Raw genomic sequence first — 18,042 nt, 5'->3', positions numbered from 1 at the left:
TTTTTTTTTTTTTTGACAGTCTGGGGGGTGGCAGTGGATGGAGAGAATTGTTTTTGCAGACCCACTGAATGAATCAGGAAAGTTCCATCTTTGCTTCGAACTTTCCCAAGGCTTTAAACAGTTTTTGAAATGTTCTCTTTGCTCCAGGCTCCCTAGTTCTCAGTCTCCCTGTGAGTCTTGAGGACACTGTCAGTATCCCACTCCCACTGTTCTATTTTGAGGATGAATTGTTTCATGTTTGTTTATGCTAAGCCATGAAAGCTTGAAATTGAAATTTGTTTGCTCCTCTGCTTCCCATTCATATATGTTCTCATTCATGGTACATTTTTGCTGTAGGATTTTATCTCAAGGGTGCTGAACTGTGTGAGGCTGCAAATATGCAGAAAGAGAAATAAGTAATTCTGTGAGCTTGTGAAGTCGCCTGTCCCACAGCTGGGTTCTCTGGTGTCCACTGAGGTATGAGCAGCAAGTGAAACTTTCCCTGTGCCTTAGACTTTCACAGAATTACAAAGAAAGAGTGTTTAATGCAGCCCTCTGGAGGGCTTCAGTCCATTCTCAAAGCAGGGCTAACTTCAGTGTTGTGTTGGTTACTTAGGGCTTTTTACAGGTGAGATATGAAAATCTCCATGGATAAAAAGTAATAATGTGGGAGGTTTTCCCTCTCATTTGAGTTCTCTGTTGCCTAATTAAAACTTACTTCATTACATAACCTTTTCAGTGGAGATGGAAAGCCGTGGATGCCCCATCCCTGAAAATGTTCAAGGCCAGGCTGGGTAGAGCTTTGAGGAACCTGATCTAGTGAGGAGTGTCCCTTCCCCTGACAGGGGGCTGGAACTAAATGGTCCTTAAGGTCTCTTCCAACCCAAATCACTCCATGATCAGCTTCCACCTGAACTCTTTCCAGGTCGTTCTGTATAACAATTGCCAGAAGATTTAGTTTGCCCTGGTGTTTCATCCTCACCTCTTTTCTTCAACTGTTACATGCCTTCAGTAATTTTGTTGCATTTTTCTATACATCTCAGAAAAGAGTATAACAGTAAATTTTTCTGACAAATTTTACCCCCCTTTGGTTCTATTTTAGAGGGATACCAAAAAAAAAGAAGAAAATGCTCCAAATCCCTGAAGGTTTGAATTTTTCGGCTTTAACATTCTCATCAGAATTCTCAAACTAATCTATCATTGCACCATCATTCATTGCAATGAGGTTTTTCAGTGCTCTGGAACCAAAATGTGTAGTTTCAGCTTGGCTTTTTATCAAATCACATTCCTCTGGTGCGTCGCAGTGATTGATGGAAGCCACACTTGGAGTGCTTTACATTCCCATTCTTCTGCATCCAACAAGCATCCAAATCAGACAGCTGACCCATGTCCCATGGGATGGAACCAAATCCCCTCACTCTTGCCTTTGGGTTAGGAAGAGGAGATGATGTCATGGAGGATGATGAGAAATGTCTCTTTGCCACGTAGCTTCCCCTCTGGGGTGTGCAGTGTGCCCAACTGCTCTGGAAACTGTGGAAAATTTAAAGCCTAAGTGATTTGATGTAGGAATTGGAAATGGACCAGAGACCACCACACTGTCAAATAGTTCCTCATTCTCTGTGTTGTTTGGGCTGTGGCAACATCACACAGCGAAGCTCAGGTGGAAAAACTCTGCTCTTTAAATTAACAAGTGATTGGGAAAGATCTGAGCCTGATTTTACTCCCTTCTGAAGCATCTGGGATTTTTGTTGATTGCAATCAGAGACAGATCAGGGCTTTACAGCTTTTTTGCCGTTTTCTGAAATGTTAGGCAGCAAACAAGACACTGGTATTATTTCTGCTATGAAATGTTTGTTAATAGTTATAGTAGTGATTCTGGGAAGAACATTTGCAACATTCTCACTTTCTGGTGGACTTTCCAAAGATGAAATAATATGAAGGTTTTGATGTGGTTTTTTGTTTGGGTTTAGATTTTTTGGTTGTTGGTTTGTTTTGTTTTTTTTTTTTAAACTGGCTTGGCCACATTGTGCCTTTGCTAACACAGAGTAGTCACCTGGCAGGTGTTAAAATAATCTAATAGAATAAGGTTAATCTTCTCTCTTTAATTAGACAGCAATATGTAACACACCCAGTGGGCCAGATAACCTTGAAATTTAAAGTGAGAATAAAGACAGATTTGAGAGGAAAATGTCTTTAGTTACAGGGGGTTGGGAGTAGAAGAAACAAGAGGAAATGTTCTCTGATACAACAGCACAACCCTACACAATCCCTCTTCTCCACCCAAACACTTGGAGAATGTTTCTCAGAAAATGGACTGGGGTATCTTATGCTTATTTTATATGCTCTTATAGGCATTGCAGGATTGTTTGTTAAGCACAGACTTGTGCAATCTTGTTGAAAATTAACATCAACAAAATTCAGGGTCTGTCAGAAATCCTTTCCTCGATTCCATAAATCACTTAATCTCCATCTGTAGAACCTAATGTGTTCCCACCATTGTAGCACCAAAATACTTTAAACTCCTTCATGTATTTCCTCTCAAAACACCATGGAGAGCTTATAATTATTTTTACAAGTGAAGAACTGAGGCATTGCAGTTTAGACCTAGGTTCAATAAGAGGCAATGACATGGCAGCCTCACGATGTCCCCGTAAGTGAACCATTGTGTCACTTGCCCCTCTCCTGTATTGCAACACCTGGGGTTTTGTTCAGGGCTTTGCATGCAGCTGTAAAACTTTCAATTAGTTGTGGTAAAGGGAGTGTCTGGCTAATGGACATGTCCCTGCCTTTACTGATGACATTTACACATGCCATCTGATGGAGCAGCAGTAGGCTGCTTGCAGAGCGTGTGTATGGGAGTGCAGGGACAGTAAAAAGGGCCTTCCCTCCCACCAACCCAAGATAAATGTGTACTTATAGATGCAAAATGTCATTTTCAAGCTGAATAATTTGTAGATGCAGCAAGACTATGCAGGAGTACAATTAATATTCTGGTTAAGTATGGGAGTGAGAAATACCTGAGTGTGTCAGAGCCCGTTAGCAAACATTATGAAAGGGAGTCTGCAGCCATGCTCTGGTTAAACTCTGCTTACTAGGGTTCAGCCAGCAGTTTGGCAGTCCTGTGCTGCTTCCCTGGTGCCAGCACACACCTTCTTGGCAGTTTTGGTATCAGGTCAAACCCTTCCTCCAGGATATCCAAGAGGAAAAGGCCTTTGTGATGATGGAGGTAGACGATTTCTGGCTGAGTTCTGGCATGGCCTAATGAGGATGTGTGTGCAGCATGTCCTGGGTGGAAATAGTCTGGTATGCTGTAATGTAGCAAAGTAATAATTTAATTTTATTCAGGAGAGTAAAGGCAATATCAGGTACAGTTCTGACCCCAAACACCACATATTACAGCAGATTATCAGACACAGCTGAATGCAGCAGTATCAGGATATAAAACCAAGAAAAATGGCTGAATTAGGGTATAACTGAAGCCCACTCAAATTTGTGATCCAGTAATGTCTCACCATTTTATAGTAATCTCTGACTGCTCTAATTCCACAAACTTGGATGTTTCTAATATTCTGTCCACTCATATTGCCATTTTTTGTCAGATTTGGAGAAGCCTTGAGTACAATTAGCTTCAGCTCAAATCAGAGTTGGATGCTGGACGTGTAACATGCTATGTAAACCCAAGTCCTCTTAAACAAAAGCCCTGTCCTAGGCCTCTCAGATAGAGGGTTCAAATTAGTGGCTGTCTCTTATGTAAGCCAATTTTTGTCCCAATTGCTCTTTTATGAATTGAGGACAATGTGGTCGCCTCTTGTACCAGTTCTGTTGGGAAAATTGGTCCATCAGTGCTCATAAAGCAGTTGTCTCCTGCAGTGCTGAGCACTTTAGAAAAACCACGAAGAACTGAATAGCTCTGTCCTTGGAGCAGGCTTTGAGTAAGAAGGAGCCTAGCATTGCATGCTGAACAATAAGGAAAAGCCAAAATATTGAATAGTCCACTCATTAATGAACAGTGCAGGTCCTGTGAACAGAATAAAGAGAGTCTGTGGAAAAGCAGCCCGTGCTCCTGCAGTTAAAGGCTGTGTCACAACAATGACAAGCACGGGGCTGAAGGAAGGCTGTGTGTACCTGTGCCTCCAAACTTTTAAGAGCTCAGCGTTGTGACGTTAAGGGTGGCTCCTTTGAGTGCAACTCTCTGTGTGTAATGGGTCTGGTAGTAAGAGCTGAACCATTTTTTGGGGGTGTTTCTATAATGCTGGTCTACAGAGGGAACATGATGTGTCTTTCCTAAACGTGAGCAGAATTCCAGATTTGTGTGCCAGGCAGTATGGGAAATGTGTTGTAATATGCAGGAATATCATCCTACAACAGCTGGAGTATTCCATAATTATTTTCAGATGGGCTGTGTGTCTGAATATTTGCACAGTCTGAGGCAGGACAGAAGTGGGAACAAAAGCATAATTCAAGAGGAGCCATGTCTTCAGAAAACTTACATGTGTAGTAGCTGCCTTCTGTGAACACTGTGATGATGAAACACTTATTTCCACCCAACCTGCCCTCCAAGAATATAGACAGACCAAAAAAAAAACCACAAATGGTTTAAAAAAGGGTTGCTTATCCGAAGGGAAACATTTGTTAGGCAACAGAATTAGGGCATTGTGGGGAAGTGTCAAGTAGATAGGGCAGGAGGGCCTAGAGGAGTTTGACTTGTTGACAGGGTGGGAGTCCAGTAAATTAGGCACATGATAAAATTCTCTTTCTCAGTGGTTTGCAGCTTGTGGTCCATGAGCAGGTGGCTTTTGGACAACACCAGAAAAGAAAGTTTATATAATACTGCATTATAGGCTACGTATGTGAGATTTCTGAAGGGCCTACAGTGGAAATATTTTGGGATCCAAAAGTTGGAAAAAAACCCCTGTCTCCTGTGTCATTAAGTCAGTGATGTGTTTGGTTTTGAAAAGGCCAAACAATGAATCAGGCTTTAAAATGGAAGCACTGTAGGTGTTGTCAGTAACTTGTTTAAAATACCTGAGAGCCCAAGATTGGCGTGGCAGTGACTCAGATCCAGCTGGGAGCGGGAGTCTGAGAAAGCTTTCCTGGGGCAGGACAGATGGGACCTGCTCCTGCAGGGTTCATTTGGAGAGATGCACACATGGGGACAGGCTCTTCCTGTGGGAGAGCTTTGCTAAACTGTGCTTGCATCCCAGGGGAAGTGCTGGAAACACTGTCCCACTGAAAACTGGGCTGGGCACAATGCAGATATGAAAATGTGCAGAGAGGGGGTGAGTCCTGTGACAGATGCAGGGGTCAGCTGCACTAGTGAGGGGATCTTACCCTCTGACACCCCAGGCACACTCACAGGGTGGAATTCTCCTATCTGCAGGATGGGGTTTTATTTCCAGCGTGCTGCTTTGTGCCCAGGAATCCTTCTGGCATCACTGAGGACCTGGGCTGTGTAGGGAGAGTTAATACAAGAATTGAGATATATCCTGAAGATCAGTGTGCCCATGTCAGGAGGGAATGCGTGTCTCCCTTGGTGTGTGTGCCTGTGACACCTATTACCAGCCCTGAGAAATGCTTGTATTCATCAGAAGGAGAAAATATCCCTTTGTGTTTATTCTTATTTAACATTGTTTACACAGAAAATGGAGAAACACATCTTTAACCGTCATGTACGATTTAAAATTATGCCAGTACAGCAGGCAGTGCTCATTCTGCAAACATCTACTCCACCATGTGGTCTCTGGGAGCTAATGCTGGTCTCTGCATGGCCAGCCTGCTCTGCCTGGAGCACACTGCAGTGGTTCTGTTAAATAGCCTTTGTGAAGGTTTCCAGAGCTCTAAATTAAAAATGCAGAAAGCTGAGGAGGAGGAGAGAGTTTTGAGAGCAGGGGTTCTCTGTAGTTGGAGTGTTAGGATGTCTTTCTACCTAATTGCTTTAGAATATGTGGGCTTGAATGAATCTATTTTAATGAATAATAGGCAAATGCATAAATCGCAAACCCCAAGCACCCAAACGGTGATATGCACACTAATGAAGACCTGACTTCCCTGGCAGGTGTGCAGTTGATTTGTAAAATGCCGTGAATATATCAGTTTTGAAATGATATTTATGAAAAGAAGCAAGTCTTCTGCATGTTGCCCTTGTCTTTGCTCCCTCCTGCCACACACCTGCTCCTCCTCCGTGCCACTGCCGGCTGCAGCCTCATGGCAGTCCCTGCTACAGCTCTGCCTTCGAGGAAGGGCAGCAAGAGAGACCAATTACCCTCTGTCTCCACTCTCACTGCAATGAGCCTGAGAGGGGGGGAAAAAAGGGGAGTGCTCCCCCTTCTCCACTACCTTTTCAATTTCAAATCCTAACCCTGTTGGTAGTGCCATTTGTGGGTTGGAACTCCCCGGCTTTGTGTGGGGAGATTATCTGGAGATTCACCTGGTGCTGATCCAATGAACCAACGCAGCCTCACAAAGCTGAAGGGAAGGGTGCAGAGTTCTCTTTGTAATAAATCACATGGCGTGAAAAAGGATTTCTTTACCTCCTTTCCTCCATTATTCTCCATATCTCACCTTGTGGAAATGGGTCTGTTAGGAAGAGACTTAGACTCAAATGGTAGGAAAAACGAGCAGGGCAGGGAGAATTGAAGGTAAAGGAAGGTAGAGCTCCTGTAGGTTTCTATAACTTGGAGATTCCAGAAAGAAGAGGCACAACCTGAGAGAATAGGAAAAAGGCCTGAAAAATAAACCCAGCATGGGCCTTGGTACCAAATGCTTCCTCAGGATGTTGTCACTAAAGCAGCTGCAAAAGAAATCCTTAAAAGCAATGATGAGTTCAGTCCCAGAGGCAAAGGGGTTCTGTCCAGAGGACTGCCCAGCAAGCTGGGTGCTGGTCTGAACATCTTTGGTTTTACTGAGTTGAGCTGGTAACCTCTTGAGATCTGGCTGCCTCCCAAGTAGGGAGGGATGAATACTGCAAAATGTTTCAGTTTCCAGTGCAATTTTGAAACTCATTTGCTTTGACTGAATTTGCACTGTGTTTATGTAAATTTATAAACACTGTAATAAATTTATCTACTTACAGAAAGCAGAAATTTTAGAAAAAGGCTGGAAAACGTTGGTGAAACACAAATTCTAATTCAACAAGAATATTCTCAGAACCTGATTTAAATGAACATTCAGTCACGAAGCAGAAACACAGTATGTGGTCTGTATATCTAGCAAACTATAGCAAGCATAATCCAAAATTCGAACAATGGTTAACAGCTTAAATGCTTTAAATTACATGCATGCCATTTCCTGTGGCTGCAGTGACTGTGTGACCAAAACCCAGGTTTTCACAGTGGGAATGAAGACCACAATCAGGTAATAGTAGCAGGTTGCTATTTTGCTTGTAGCTCACCTATTCTGGCTGTGCCTTTTTCTAACCTGGGAGAGTCTGTGCCAGCACACCGTTCTCATTGGGCTCTGTGACACTGTGACCTGCCACGTTCATAAGAGCATCCATGGGCATGGTCATTAAGCCTCATGGAATGGGATATCCTCCAGTGCCCTTGCCCCAGCCCTCACTAATTCTGAAGCTGCTTTTGTCTTCCCTTGCAACTCTTGGAGTCTGTAATGTCTCCTGATTTTCTGTCTTCTGTGTTCCCTTCCTAAGATCACCCTTAAGCAGTTCTTTGATATAATTTAGGGGGCTTTTTTCCCCTCTCGTTAATTTTGTGCTGAACACATTGGTTTATTTACAGCACAAAATAAATCTCATCTGTACAGGGCAGATTTGGAGGCACTTTCTAAACACAGCCATGTGAGGAACTGCATTGAAGCCAGTGACAACTGCAGTCTGAGTAAAAGAGCTGGTCTCAAATATTGAGAGTTTATGTACTATATTAGAACACACTTGTTTCCCACCATAGAGCTGCTGTTTCCAGAGCATACCTATGTTTCTACTTTGCCTACCCAGTGTTTGAAGCAGCAAGCAAACAGTTAAGCAGCAAAGTCTTCCAGAAATTAGCTGGTTTAAGACTGGGAGGATGAATTAAAAAGCAGTGCAAGATGCAATTTTTAAGTTATCCTGTTCAAGCTCTTGCACTGGAGGCATCAGCCATGAGGAAGATCACATCAGCTGGGAGCAAGATAATAAAATGAATGCAGGGTCTGTAATGGGCACGTGGGAGACTCTTGCCGTATGTTTTGGTCATGCCCTGATATATGTGAGCTGTGGGAGACAGTTCTACATATAATAGAGTCAATAATCAAATCTGAAATACCAAGGAACACAACTTGATGTTTCCTTAGAGAGGCCACAAGTTTGCAGCAGATGAATAAAGAGAGAATGTGGTAGATACAAATTTGTCTTTAGGCAAAAAAGAAAGAAAAAAGACTTGAAAACTGGAAGGGGGGAGAAAATATTACGCTGTTTCTAGACTGGAAAGAAATTGTAATGCCTACATCAGAAACTTAATTAATTGTTGTTACATTGATAAATATGTGATATACCACATCAAAGACTAGCTAAATGATATTTGGAAATTAGTTTGGATTCCTATTAAACAGAGCTCAGAGGAGCTTCCCAAATGAATAACTTGTTTTCTAAGCATTGCTTCCTTCTGTTTATAAAGTCTTTTCAAGTAAAGACAACTATTTTTAACTGTTCTTGTTGCTTTAAATGAACTATGAGTTTCATCTTTTACCAGACATTCCCGACACATCCAAATTGCAATGCCTTATTTAGGATCTTACAAAAATTAGGTATTGCTTACTTCTTTTCCCCATGGGGATGACTTAGATAAAGTTATCTAAGAAGTTCCAAACCCCAAATTTAATATTGACAGTCCATGTTTGAATTTAAAATTTGCTTCTGTTGCTCTCTAGCTTGGCCACTTCAATGTGCTTTGAAGATGAACATAATGGAATCAAAGTATGCTCATTTTCTCTATTGTTAAATATTATTAAAGAAAATGTAAATGTGACACATTAACTATATAAAGAGATATAAGTTCAAATTCTGAGCTCTTAAGAAAGTTTTTGTACAGTAAGAATGTTGTTTTCTTGGGAACTGTGCCAAAATACAGTAAAACTCATGACAGTTTCTGCTTTTATTAAATGAAAAACTCCTCTCTTTCTGCTCCTCTGCCAGTTTTATCCCGGTGTAATTCCACCTACGTCTCTGGAAGTACTTCTGGTTTTTATTAATGTCTATGAGTTCAAAAGAAGATAGGATTTAGTAGAGCTGAGTGTAGAGAGTTTACATGAAGACAAAAAGAAGAGAGAGAAAGAAATCTGAAACAATATGCCATAGAGTGGGATGGCAGCAACTTTCAGAGTTGTCTGTGGAATTGTAGCTGTTGGAGTGTCCAGAAAAAAATCCATCTGTTTCCTTTACAAGCAGAGAAGTGGCTACCATGACAAGGAGATGGCTTCTCTCCCCCAGCAAGCCACCCAAGTCAGCAGTGATGGAGCTGCAGAGCGGTGCTTGGGTGTTTGAGCTCCCACAGAGCTGATGGTTGGGTTGTGTAAAGCCAAGGAGCAAAGCAGCTCCTGCTTGCTTAGATACCCATAAGAATTTTTACAAAAGAAAATGTCCCATTAACTTTGTATCCTTTGGTTCATAGGAAAGTATTTATTCATCAGGTTCGGACACTAATTTCGCCCTCTGGTTTCATCCCCTCATTTTTTTAAGCATTTCACCTCTCTTGATTTTATTTTCCTTTCTCTTTGCCAATTAAACCTATGTTTTGGGTCTTCAGATTCTCAGAATTTTTTGTCAAAGGATAGCACTGCTGGAGTGAATCTCTATTGTTTGCATAGGTGTGTTTAAAAGATTAAGGCTGAACAGACATTCTTGTAATAGACATGGGATCAATGAAAGCTCTTCTTTTCTCAAGAAGCTTTAAGGCTTAGCAGTGAGGTTGATTTTTTTGTTTGTTTGTTTTAACTGTAGAGGAAGTTGCATCTCTACCTGGGCTTTTATTATTAGTGTGGTCTTCCACAGAATTTCTGAGCAAAAATCTACCCAACTCATCCCAAGCTCAGTGTGAGATGACAGAATTCTCTTCCTGCATGTATCAGTAGCTGCAGAGTGTCTAGGTGATCTCTGCAGGAGGCAAGGGACCTGATTTCCCTGTCTTCCTACTTGTGTCACTTCCAGCTTTTTCATTTATTTTTCAAATTTTAAAATTTCAATTTTAGTGTCCACTCTGTCAACAGCCCCCTGAGTTTCAGTGGGGCCCCACAGAGAATTTGGATACTATTCCATGGGGCTGTGAGCAGCAGAATCCAATTCAGGACAGTGTCCTGAGAGGGATCTGAGTCAGGGCAGGAAGGAGAAGCCAAGGTGGCATCCATGCTCCAACGCCTGCAGGATTTGATGGCCAATAAGCATTTTAACTTGGTGATTTGGTTGGCTAACTTTTGTGTAGGGAATTTCAGGAGGGGAAGAGACCGAGGCCCTGGGTTAGTGGTACAATGACATTCATGCTTTAAATCCCTTAAGCACAAACTTAATGGCCATTGATTACAAGACTCTGAACAGCTTTGCTGAGTCAAAGCCTGACTGAGGACAAGCTGAAGGTCCAGCTTGGTGGTGCAGTGTGTGAATCACCCTCATAGCTACAGACCCTCAGCCACAGCTTCAAAGAGAAGGGAACCTCCAAGGTCAGGGAAGGCTGTTCCAGGGCCAGCCTGCCAAGCTGGGAAAAGGCAAAGGATACAGTGAGCACAGGTTGTGGAGGGGAAGAAGGCTGAATGACCAAAGCTGTTTCAGTTGATATTCTGCTGGTCACGTTCTTTCTGAAAGGGGCCATTGCTGCAGTCTTTCCTCAGGGGGGAATGTTTGCTTTGTTTCCCCCATGAGAATAACATTTAACTACTTCAGCTGCAGAATATATTCCTAATTCTGCAGCTGATCCGAGGAGAGGCTGCAGCCCATGTAAATCCTTTGTGTCTGTTTTTTGTGTGTGTGTATCTGTGTGCAGGTGCTCCCTGATGGGGTTTGACCTGAACCGGCACTGGGCAAATCCCTCTCCGTGGGCTCATCCCACCCTGCACGGAGTGAAGGAGCTCATCATCGACATGTACAACAACCCGGTGAGTGGGGATGGCTGCTGCTGAGCCACCCCTTGTGCTGAGGGACTCACCCTCTCCTGCTGCACGGTGCTGTGGGATGCCAGCAACTCTTAACCCAGTGGCAAACCAAAATAAGGGGGAAGCCAGCAAACATCCCCCCCACCACTGCAGGAGATCAAGGAACAGTTGTGCCTTTTGCCACAGGAAGCATCAGAAGTGGAGAAAGCAAGTGAAATGAAGTTCAGCTCAGATTAACTATGAAATAATTCTGAAAGCAGGGCCTAAATTCAATCGAGCTGCTCTCATGCTCTGAGCTGGATTCCAAACAGCAGGCCCCCCAAATTGAATTAGGGAATGGCAGTGATGCTTAATCCGAGGCTCTGGCAGTGGTGGCTGTGTGGTGTGCAGTGCAGGAGGGGGAGAATATTTGCAAATATTATATAAACACATACTCATGCTCACTCAGAGAAGCAGAGGTGTTCTTGAAGGTGAAATCTTAGCTAATCAGAGGAGATGGATTGTGGAGAATATGGAGGAGTGGGAGGGAGGCAGACAGGTATTGAATGTTTGACATCAAAGTGCAGAAGGATTATTGAACATGGCACCTAAAAAAAACTGCTGAAAAAAAAAATGGAGATGGGTAGGAAAAAATCACTACCAAAAAAAATGAGGAGATTTTATAGATTATTATTTTTTTCATTATGGGATTTCTGGTATTTGTCCTCTCTTTTTGCTTCTCACAGTGGAGAGGGAATTGGAATCTCTAATTCCCTGAAGTTTTGCTAATTTTTCCTTTAGTTTTTTTTTTTTTTTTCTTTCTTTCTTTCGTTTTTTGTTTCTGTGAAAAACGACCTGGCTTTCCTTGCTAATAAAGAAAGAGGATTCTTACCCCCGGCTACATCATGTATAGGATAAGACCGCCTTTAATTTAACTCCTGCTTTTCCCAATACATCTCAATTGGGCTTTTTATCTTCCAGCTGTAGTAATACCTGTACAAAGGAGGTTTTAGGTACAAGGAAGATAGGTTAATAGATAAGATCCTTACGTATGTGTGGAGTGGAATCCAACTGCATGAAAAATATTTTCTTAGACTGCTAATTGTTTGGCACAGAATTTGTCTTTCTATTCAGTTTCTGCAGCACCTTGCACTGTGCATTGTGCCTCTGACCAAGGTTCCTAAGCTCTTTTAGAGTGATGATGAAAATGATGGAAAAGCACAGAAAGGAGCTTTGGAGCCAGCCTGGTCTTTCCTGGGTTTTCTACTCCAACAAGCAAGACGGTTTTCCTTCTAGGTGATGGAGAGAGCATGCAGACTGCTTTGAGAAGAGGTTTTTTCCAGGAATGAAGAGGTCTTTAAACATTACAAGAAAGTTGGGTGCAGGGAAATGCTTGTAGCCAATAAGGCAACAAATCCTGGCACTATTAAAAGCCTCTGTCAGTAAAATAAAGCTATTCTTGGAGGTAGGGGAAAGTTCTTTTCAGCTTCATCCCATTCTAAGGAAGCTTTGAAAATTGTGGTAGCTTCCATCTGCCCTGTGTATGAAGAATGAATTAGTTTGCTTTGGTGGCTAAAACGAAAAATCAAAAGAACTGTTTGGTGAGAGCTGGTCTGAAATGGAAATCCTTTTTTCCCTCCATCTTTCTGTCTCCCACTCTCCCCAGTGATCAATCTGAGATGAACCAGTTCCAGTTCGTTTCTGTCTGAGGGAAAGAAAGGGGAGCCTTTCAAACACAAGTGTAACGTTTCATTTTCAAGGTTATTGAATTTTTTTAAAAAAATACTATTTAGTAATCTCTTTTTTTTTTTTTTTTTTTTGGACTAAAGTACCAACAAAGTTCAGGCTGCTCTTCAGAATTCCATTTCTTAGTGAATTATCTACCTACTGGAAAAACCTTGTCTGGTTTTATCATCCCCTTGTCAACATCAGCCTTTCTGGCAGTTCCAGGGATGCTCAGCAGTGCAATGCAGTACATGGGATTACTGTTATTTTCAGGCAATACCAGATTCTTGGTGTCTCTGATCCCAGTAATATTTGTATGAAAAGACCATATCCAAAGTGCAGGGGAAGACGTGCCAGCTGCCTCAGAGAGGGGGCATGGGACTGTCCATGCACCATCCTGCTTTAGCAGTGACTGCTTTTATTAAGTTATGACAGAATGCCAGAATAAAACTTGCTTTAAATCCCTTCAGGCAGCTAAAAATTTTAGGTGCTTTTCAGATGTAGAGTGTTACTTTCGGATGAGTAATATATGATAGATGGTTGCTGCATGCACAGGTGACCTGCTGCAGGAGGCCTGGGGTCAATCTGTGTCACATCAGGCATTTTACATCTGAACGTCTGCCCTGCCACCCCTCTCCTCACCTGAAGTCTTCCCACACTGGGGAATATGAAATGAAATAAAATGCAAAACCCAATTCTCTGAGAAATTATGTAATAAAAAAAATAACCTTCATCTCTCCCATTGCAGACAAGATCTGCCACGAAGGGCTGTCTACAGAAGACTGGACTGTTTAAAGCAGAGGAAGTTTGGCTGCATGTTGCCATTGCTGAACAGCTCAGTGCAGGACTTTCAGATGCATTCATTCCCCTAAATCACTTAAGGAAAATTAGCTGCCATAAGACCATAAAACCATGTTTTAAATATTGCTGCATAGGAGGATTTTTCTCCTGCTCTGCAGTATGGGAGATAAGCTCTTTCCTTTGAAAAAATGTTCATTCTGGAGCAGGGAGGATGAGTGACACAGAAATAAGTGAAGTGGGTATGAGGCACACACACGATGCCGCAGCTACAGCGATTCCAGCACTGAGTGTTCCAAGGCTGAGTGTTTGCTGTAGTTACTGTATAAAAATAATCCAAAGCACTTTGTGGTTCACTGTTCGTCTGGGTTTTACAAAGTGGGCTTGTTTTATTTTATTTTTAAAGTGTTTCAAATTGCATAAGGACCATATTACTCTTAGGAAGGAAAGGATGGGTCAAGAAAGGAGAGAATGATAGGAAGAGTTGATCTCCGTGTCACTGATTTGACGCAGTAACTCTGATGATCACTGTCATTGTGTTGACCTACATGGAGTGAGGGGATATTCTCAGATGTTTCTAGTGTTGTCAGTCTTGCAGATGAGACTGAAGTGATAGACTCTTCTAGCTCATGTGCTGTTGGCTGGGGATATTTCTGTTCCCAAGTACCTTTCCCTGCCCATATGCGAAAGAGCAACATCTTCCCACCACTCCACCAGATGATACCTATTGAAACAGTTGATGGTTTTCCTGTCTGTGCTGGAGCAGGAAGCAGAATTATCTCAGAACATGAATGTATTGTTTAAACCAACTCAGCTGACTTTTGTTTGGAGCATGTTAAATCATGCTCATATGAGCCATTCGAACAGCTGAGATGTGGGGCCAAAAATTTCTGTTTGTGCATGATAACAAGCACAAGCATGCCTTGAGGGAGCGTTGCACAGGTGTGGATTATTTTTTGGGGGTGGCCCCGCTGAGAGAATGTGTCATCCTTGTGTGGATAGGAAACAGATAGTTATGATCACAAGTACCTACTCATTTGTGGTAGATGGTTTAAGATGCCTGGAATCAGATTCCCTCCATGTCATTCAGCAAAGATTGATACCTTCACTGTGCTGTTTCTACCCCTTCCCTCTGCAAGGAAGATTGGGATAGACTATTTCTGTCATTTGGTTCTCTTAGGACCTAGGAGACAAGGGACAGGCAGTGGCTGACCATTTGGGACGAATCTGTTTCAAGCCATTTGCCCCTCCCAAATGAAAATGCAGACACTCTCATTACAACATTGGAGTTTATTTTCTTTCTATCGTGTTTCTTCTATTCTGCCTGTTTTCCACCTCCTGTTGAATTGAAGCTGGAGTCCTACAAGCAAATGATTCCTTTGCTAGATGCTGTTCAACTTGTCCCCTGAGTGAGCCTAAGACCTGTCCAAAAAAGAAAAGAAAACACAAAAACCCCACTTACCTGGGATGTGCTCCTTAATTAGCATCTCCTTTGTCATGCGCATAGACACTAAAATTTAAATTATTTCTGCATAAGTGACTTTTCTGTATCCATCCCTGACTTTGGAGTGCTCGATATTGCAGCCCTTAAATACTTTTAATACTATTGTGGGTGAAAGTTTTATCTGATTCAGTGCAAAATGAAAGCCCCAGCATGCTAAACTCTGAGTCATCTGCTGGGCTGGAACCTTTAGATCCACCACACAGACATCTGCCACAAGGACTGATGAATTAGCTGATAGAGGATGGCAATCTGCTATTGCTGTGGACAGGAATGAGGGAGGGAAGGAGCCTGTGGGCTTCAGGGGAATCTGCTGACAACAGAATTAGTAATAAGAAAGGATGAGTAAACATAATACTGTAGGCATGGGGAGGGGGTGGTATTTAGGGGTGAATGACACCTTTTGTGTTTTTGAGCAGGTTTTTTAAGATTCCATGTGGAGGCTCAGACTTGAACAAAATCATTATTTTCCAATCTTCCTGTCTCTGAGGAGGCCTAGCTTTTGATCCCAGTAGGCTTGAGTGGGCAAGCAGTAAGAGTAGAGGGGAATTAGGCTGGTAAGTGAACCTAACTGGATTCTTCAGCAGATGACTGTGTTCCTCTTCAGAAAGAGAATCTATTTACCTTCTTCCAAAGTTACTGAATGTACAGTCCTCTGGGCCTGTGTTATCATCTCTCCCCAGGCCCTTCTTTAGAGGCTGATGGGTGTCCTCCCAGGGCTGCCTCCCCTCAGAGCATCCTGCACCTTCACTCTACAGGAAGACAGCAGAGGGAGCTTGTTTTGGGGAAAAGGGCCTGATCTCTGAGTTCCAGCATGCTGCTGATAAGCCCTGATAATAGAAAACAGGTGAGGTTGAAGGCTGAGTGGTGTGAGAACCAGGTGAGCTCCTCGATGAAGGGAAACTCCCTGAGTATCTGTAATTTGTTAGAGCTGACTCTCCTGTCCAGCCAGGTGGCTTCTCTACGTTTCCCCATTGCCAAGGAGTACAGTCTCTTTCCCCCCCATGCTCACACACTTCCTCTCCATTTTCTGTTTCTTCCATTCTGGTTCTGTGTTTTCCTTGCTGTCAGGAGGTTGCAGGTGTTCTTACCACTCCAGACCACTTCCCAGCTCTTTCAAAGGTGCAATTTGGGTGCTGATGCTTGACCAAGGCCCTCCATCACTGCCCCTCTTTGTGCTGCTCTGTTCCAGACACTGTTTAGGCCATGCACTGTCAATCCTGTTGTTCAGCCTACATCTTTTCTAGGCCTCCAGTAGCACCATTTGGATTGTACTGTCAAGGAGAATAGTTGTGATTGTGCAGGAGCCATGGTCCAAGTGTGGAGTTGTGGGAGTGCTCCACATGCAGCACATCCAACCCTTCACTTTCTCCACTGTCCTCAACTTTTGCAGTGAAACAAATCAGGAATTTATTTTTTTTTCTAGTATCCCTGTCATATTTTGAGAGAAGCATTCTGGTTTTATGGAAAACTAGGTCACAAAATATAGACTTAGAATCCTGTACCTGATATTTTGCAGGTTGCATCTATCCCCAATGGCAGGGTTGCTTTAGTGACCTCACATCCTCTCTGCCTTGGGCAGTGCCACATTCTTCACCAGACAACTCCACATTTAGAAAAATGCAGCTGGTCTCCAAGATGTGTCTGCTTGGAGAGTGACATAAATTTTATTTTTGTCAGTCCTGCAAATTATGTCACTCTTAGAGGCTCTGCTTCCACTCATCTCGTGAAATGATGTTGTTAGTATTACCATCAATGTGACACAGGATAGTTGACAAGTAAAGTAGAACAACAGATTTTGCAAGGGTTTCACATCAAAATTGTACACTTAGGCTTCTTATGCTATAAGCCCTCAAGTAGCATTTTCTAATCTAACATTTGAATGACTGCAAGCCATTGTTTTCTCTTCAAAAATTCTTCTTTTCCCTCATCATCTCCCCTGCTCCTGTTATAAATTGGAGCAACAAACTGGAATATATTTCACTGGAAAATTTTAAGCTCATTCTCATTCTAGCTGAAGCCAGTTTGGATGTTAATAAATGTTTGGAAAGGCTGTGGGTTGGGGTTTGGTGTTGCTCAGAACTCACTTGGAGCCAAACAGATCAGCTGGGGTCTGCATCATCTGGTGTGAGGAGTCATAGCAGATTAACTCAGGGTAATGGGATCTGTAGCATCACACACTACCTGCGTCCATTTTGCTGTTAGCAGAGCTCTTACGCTTCCTTCCCCAGCTAAACAACACAATAGTAGTGAATAATCATTTCTAACTCGATATTGAATTTTAACAACCCCCTGGGAAATGATGCTCAGAGAGTCCACCAGACATCCTGGGTTGTCATTTTTACCTGCTGGTTTTCACTCTGACATCAAAACGGCCATTGACAGGCGTCATCTTTTGCCAACAATTCTCAGGATGACATAGTATATGTTATTCTGAGTTCTTCTTAGGCAGCATGGCCAACATGCTGCCTCTTATTTCGCTCCTCCTGAAATTAGAAGAGGGATCACCTCTGCTCATGCAGTGTGTAATCAGCTGTGATAGCCCTGTGGCCTCTTTCTATGGTAATGTTCGTGTTTGTGCCACTCTGTTGGTATTTCAGAAGTGCCCTGTACCACTTCTCTCTTGCAAGTCCCTGTTGACTGTAGTGTAACTTTTCAGTATTTTGAAAATACCGTTCTTATTTCAGTTTGCTGTTGAACAGTACAAGGACAACCTTTCTCTCAGTGCTGCAGTTTAGCAGTGTGATGTACCCATCATTGTCTGATTCCGTAGCTTGTGCTCAGGATTTTGACTCTATTTCACACCTTCCTGTTGGAGCAGCATAATCAGAGCTACTAATGCTCTATCTAACATTACACTTCATATGGGCTGTTTAAAAGTATTCCCATTAAACTCTTGTTGTTAAGTATGGACAAATTTGGTATCTGCTGACAGAAGCAAAGGTGGTGTGCATGATCAGTTTGTTAGCTGTGGCATTTTCTGATAAGAA

General features: G+C 42.6%; 1 protein-coding gene across 1 annotated transcript in view; it reads left to right on the top strand.

Annotated features, from left to right (window-relative positions):
• Nucleotides 1-18,042, top strand: part of LOC138114193 (BEN domain-containing protein 5) — an 888,499-nt gene that overhangs the window by 731,969 nt on the left and 138,488 nt on the right. The window contains exon 9 of the mRNA XM_069023367.1: nt 10,941-11,052. Within this exon, the coding sequence (XP_068879468.1) occupies nt 10,941-11,052 (112 nt within the window). The remainder of the gene's footprint in view (nt 1-10,940; nt 11,053-18,042) is intronic.

This window comes from Aphelocoma coerulescens, chromosome 8 (assembly GCF_041296385.1).
Source record: "Aphelocoma coerulescens isolate FSJ_1873_10779 chromosome 8, UR_Acoe_1.0, whole genome shotgun sequence".
Taxonomy (NCBI): Eukaryota; Metazoa; Chordata; class Aves; order Passeriformes; family Corvidae; genus Aphelocoma; species Aphelocoma coerulescens.
This window is presented reverse-complemented; position numbering and strand designations above follow the sequence as displayed.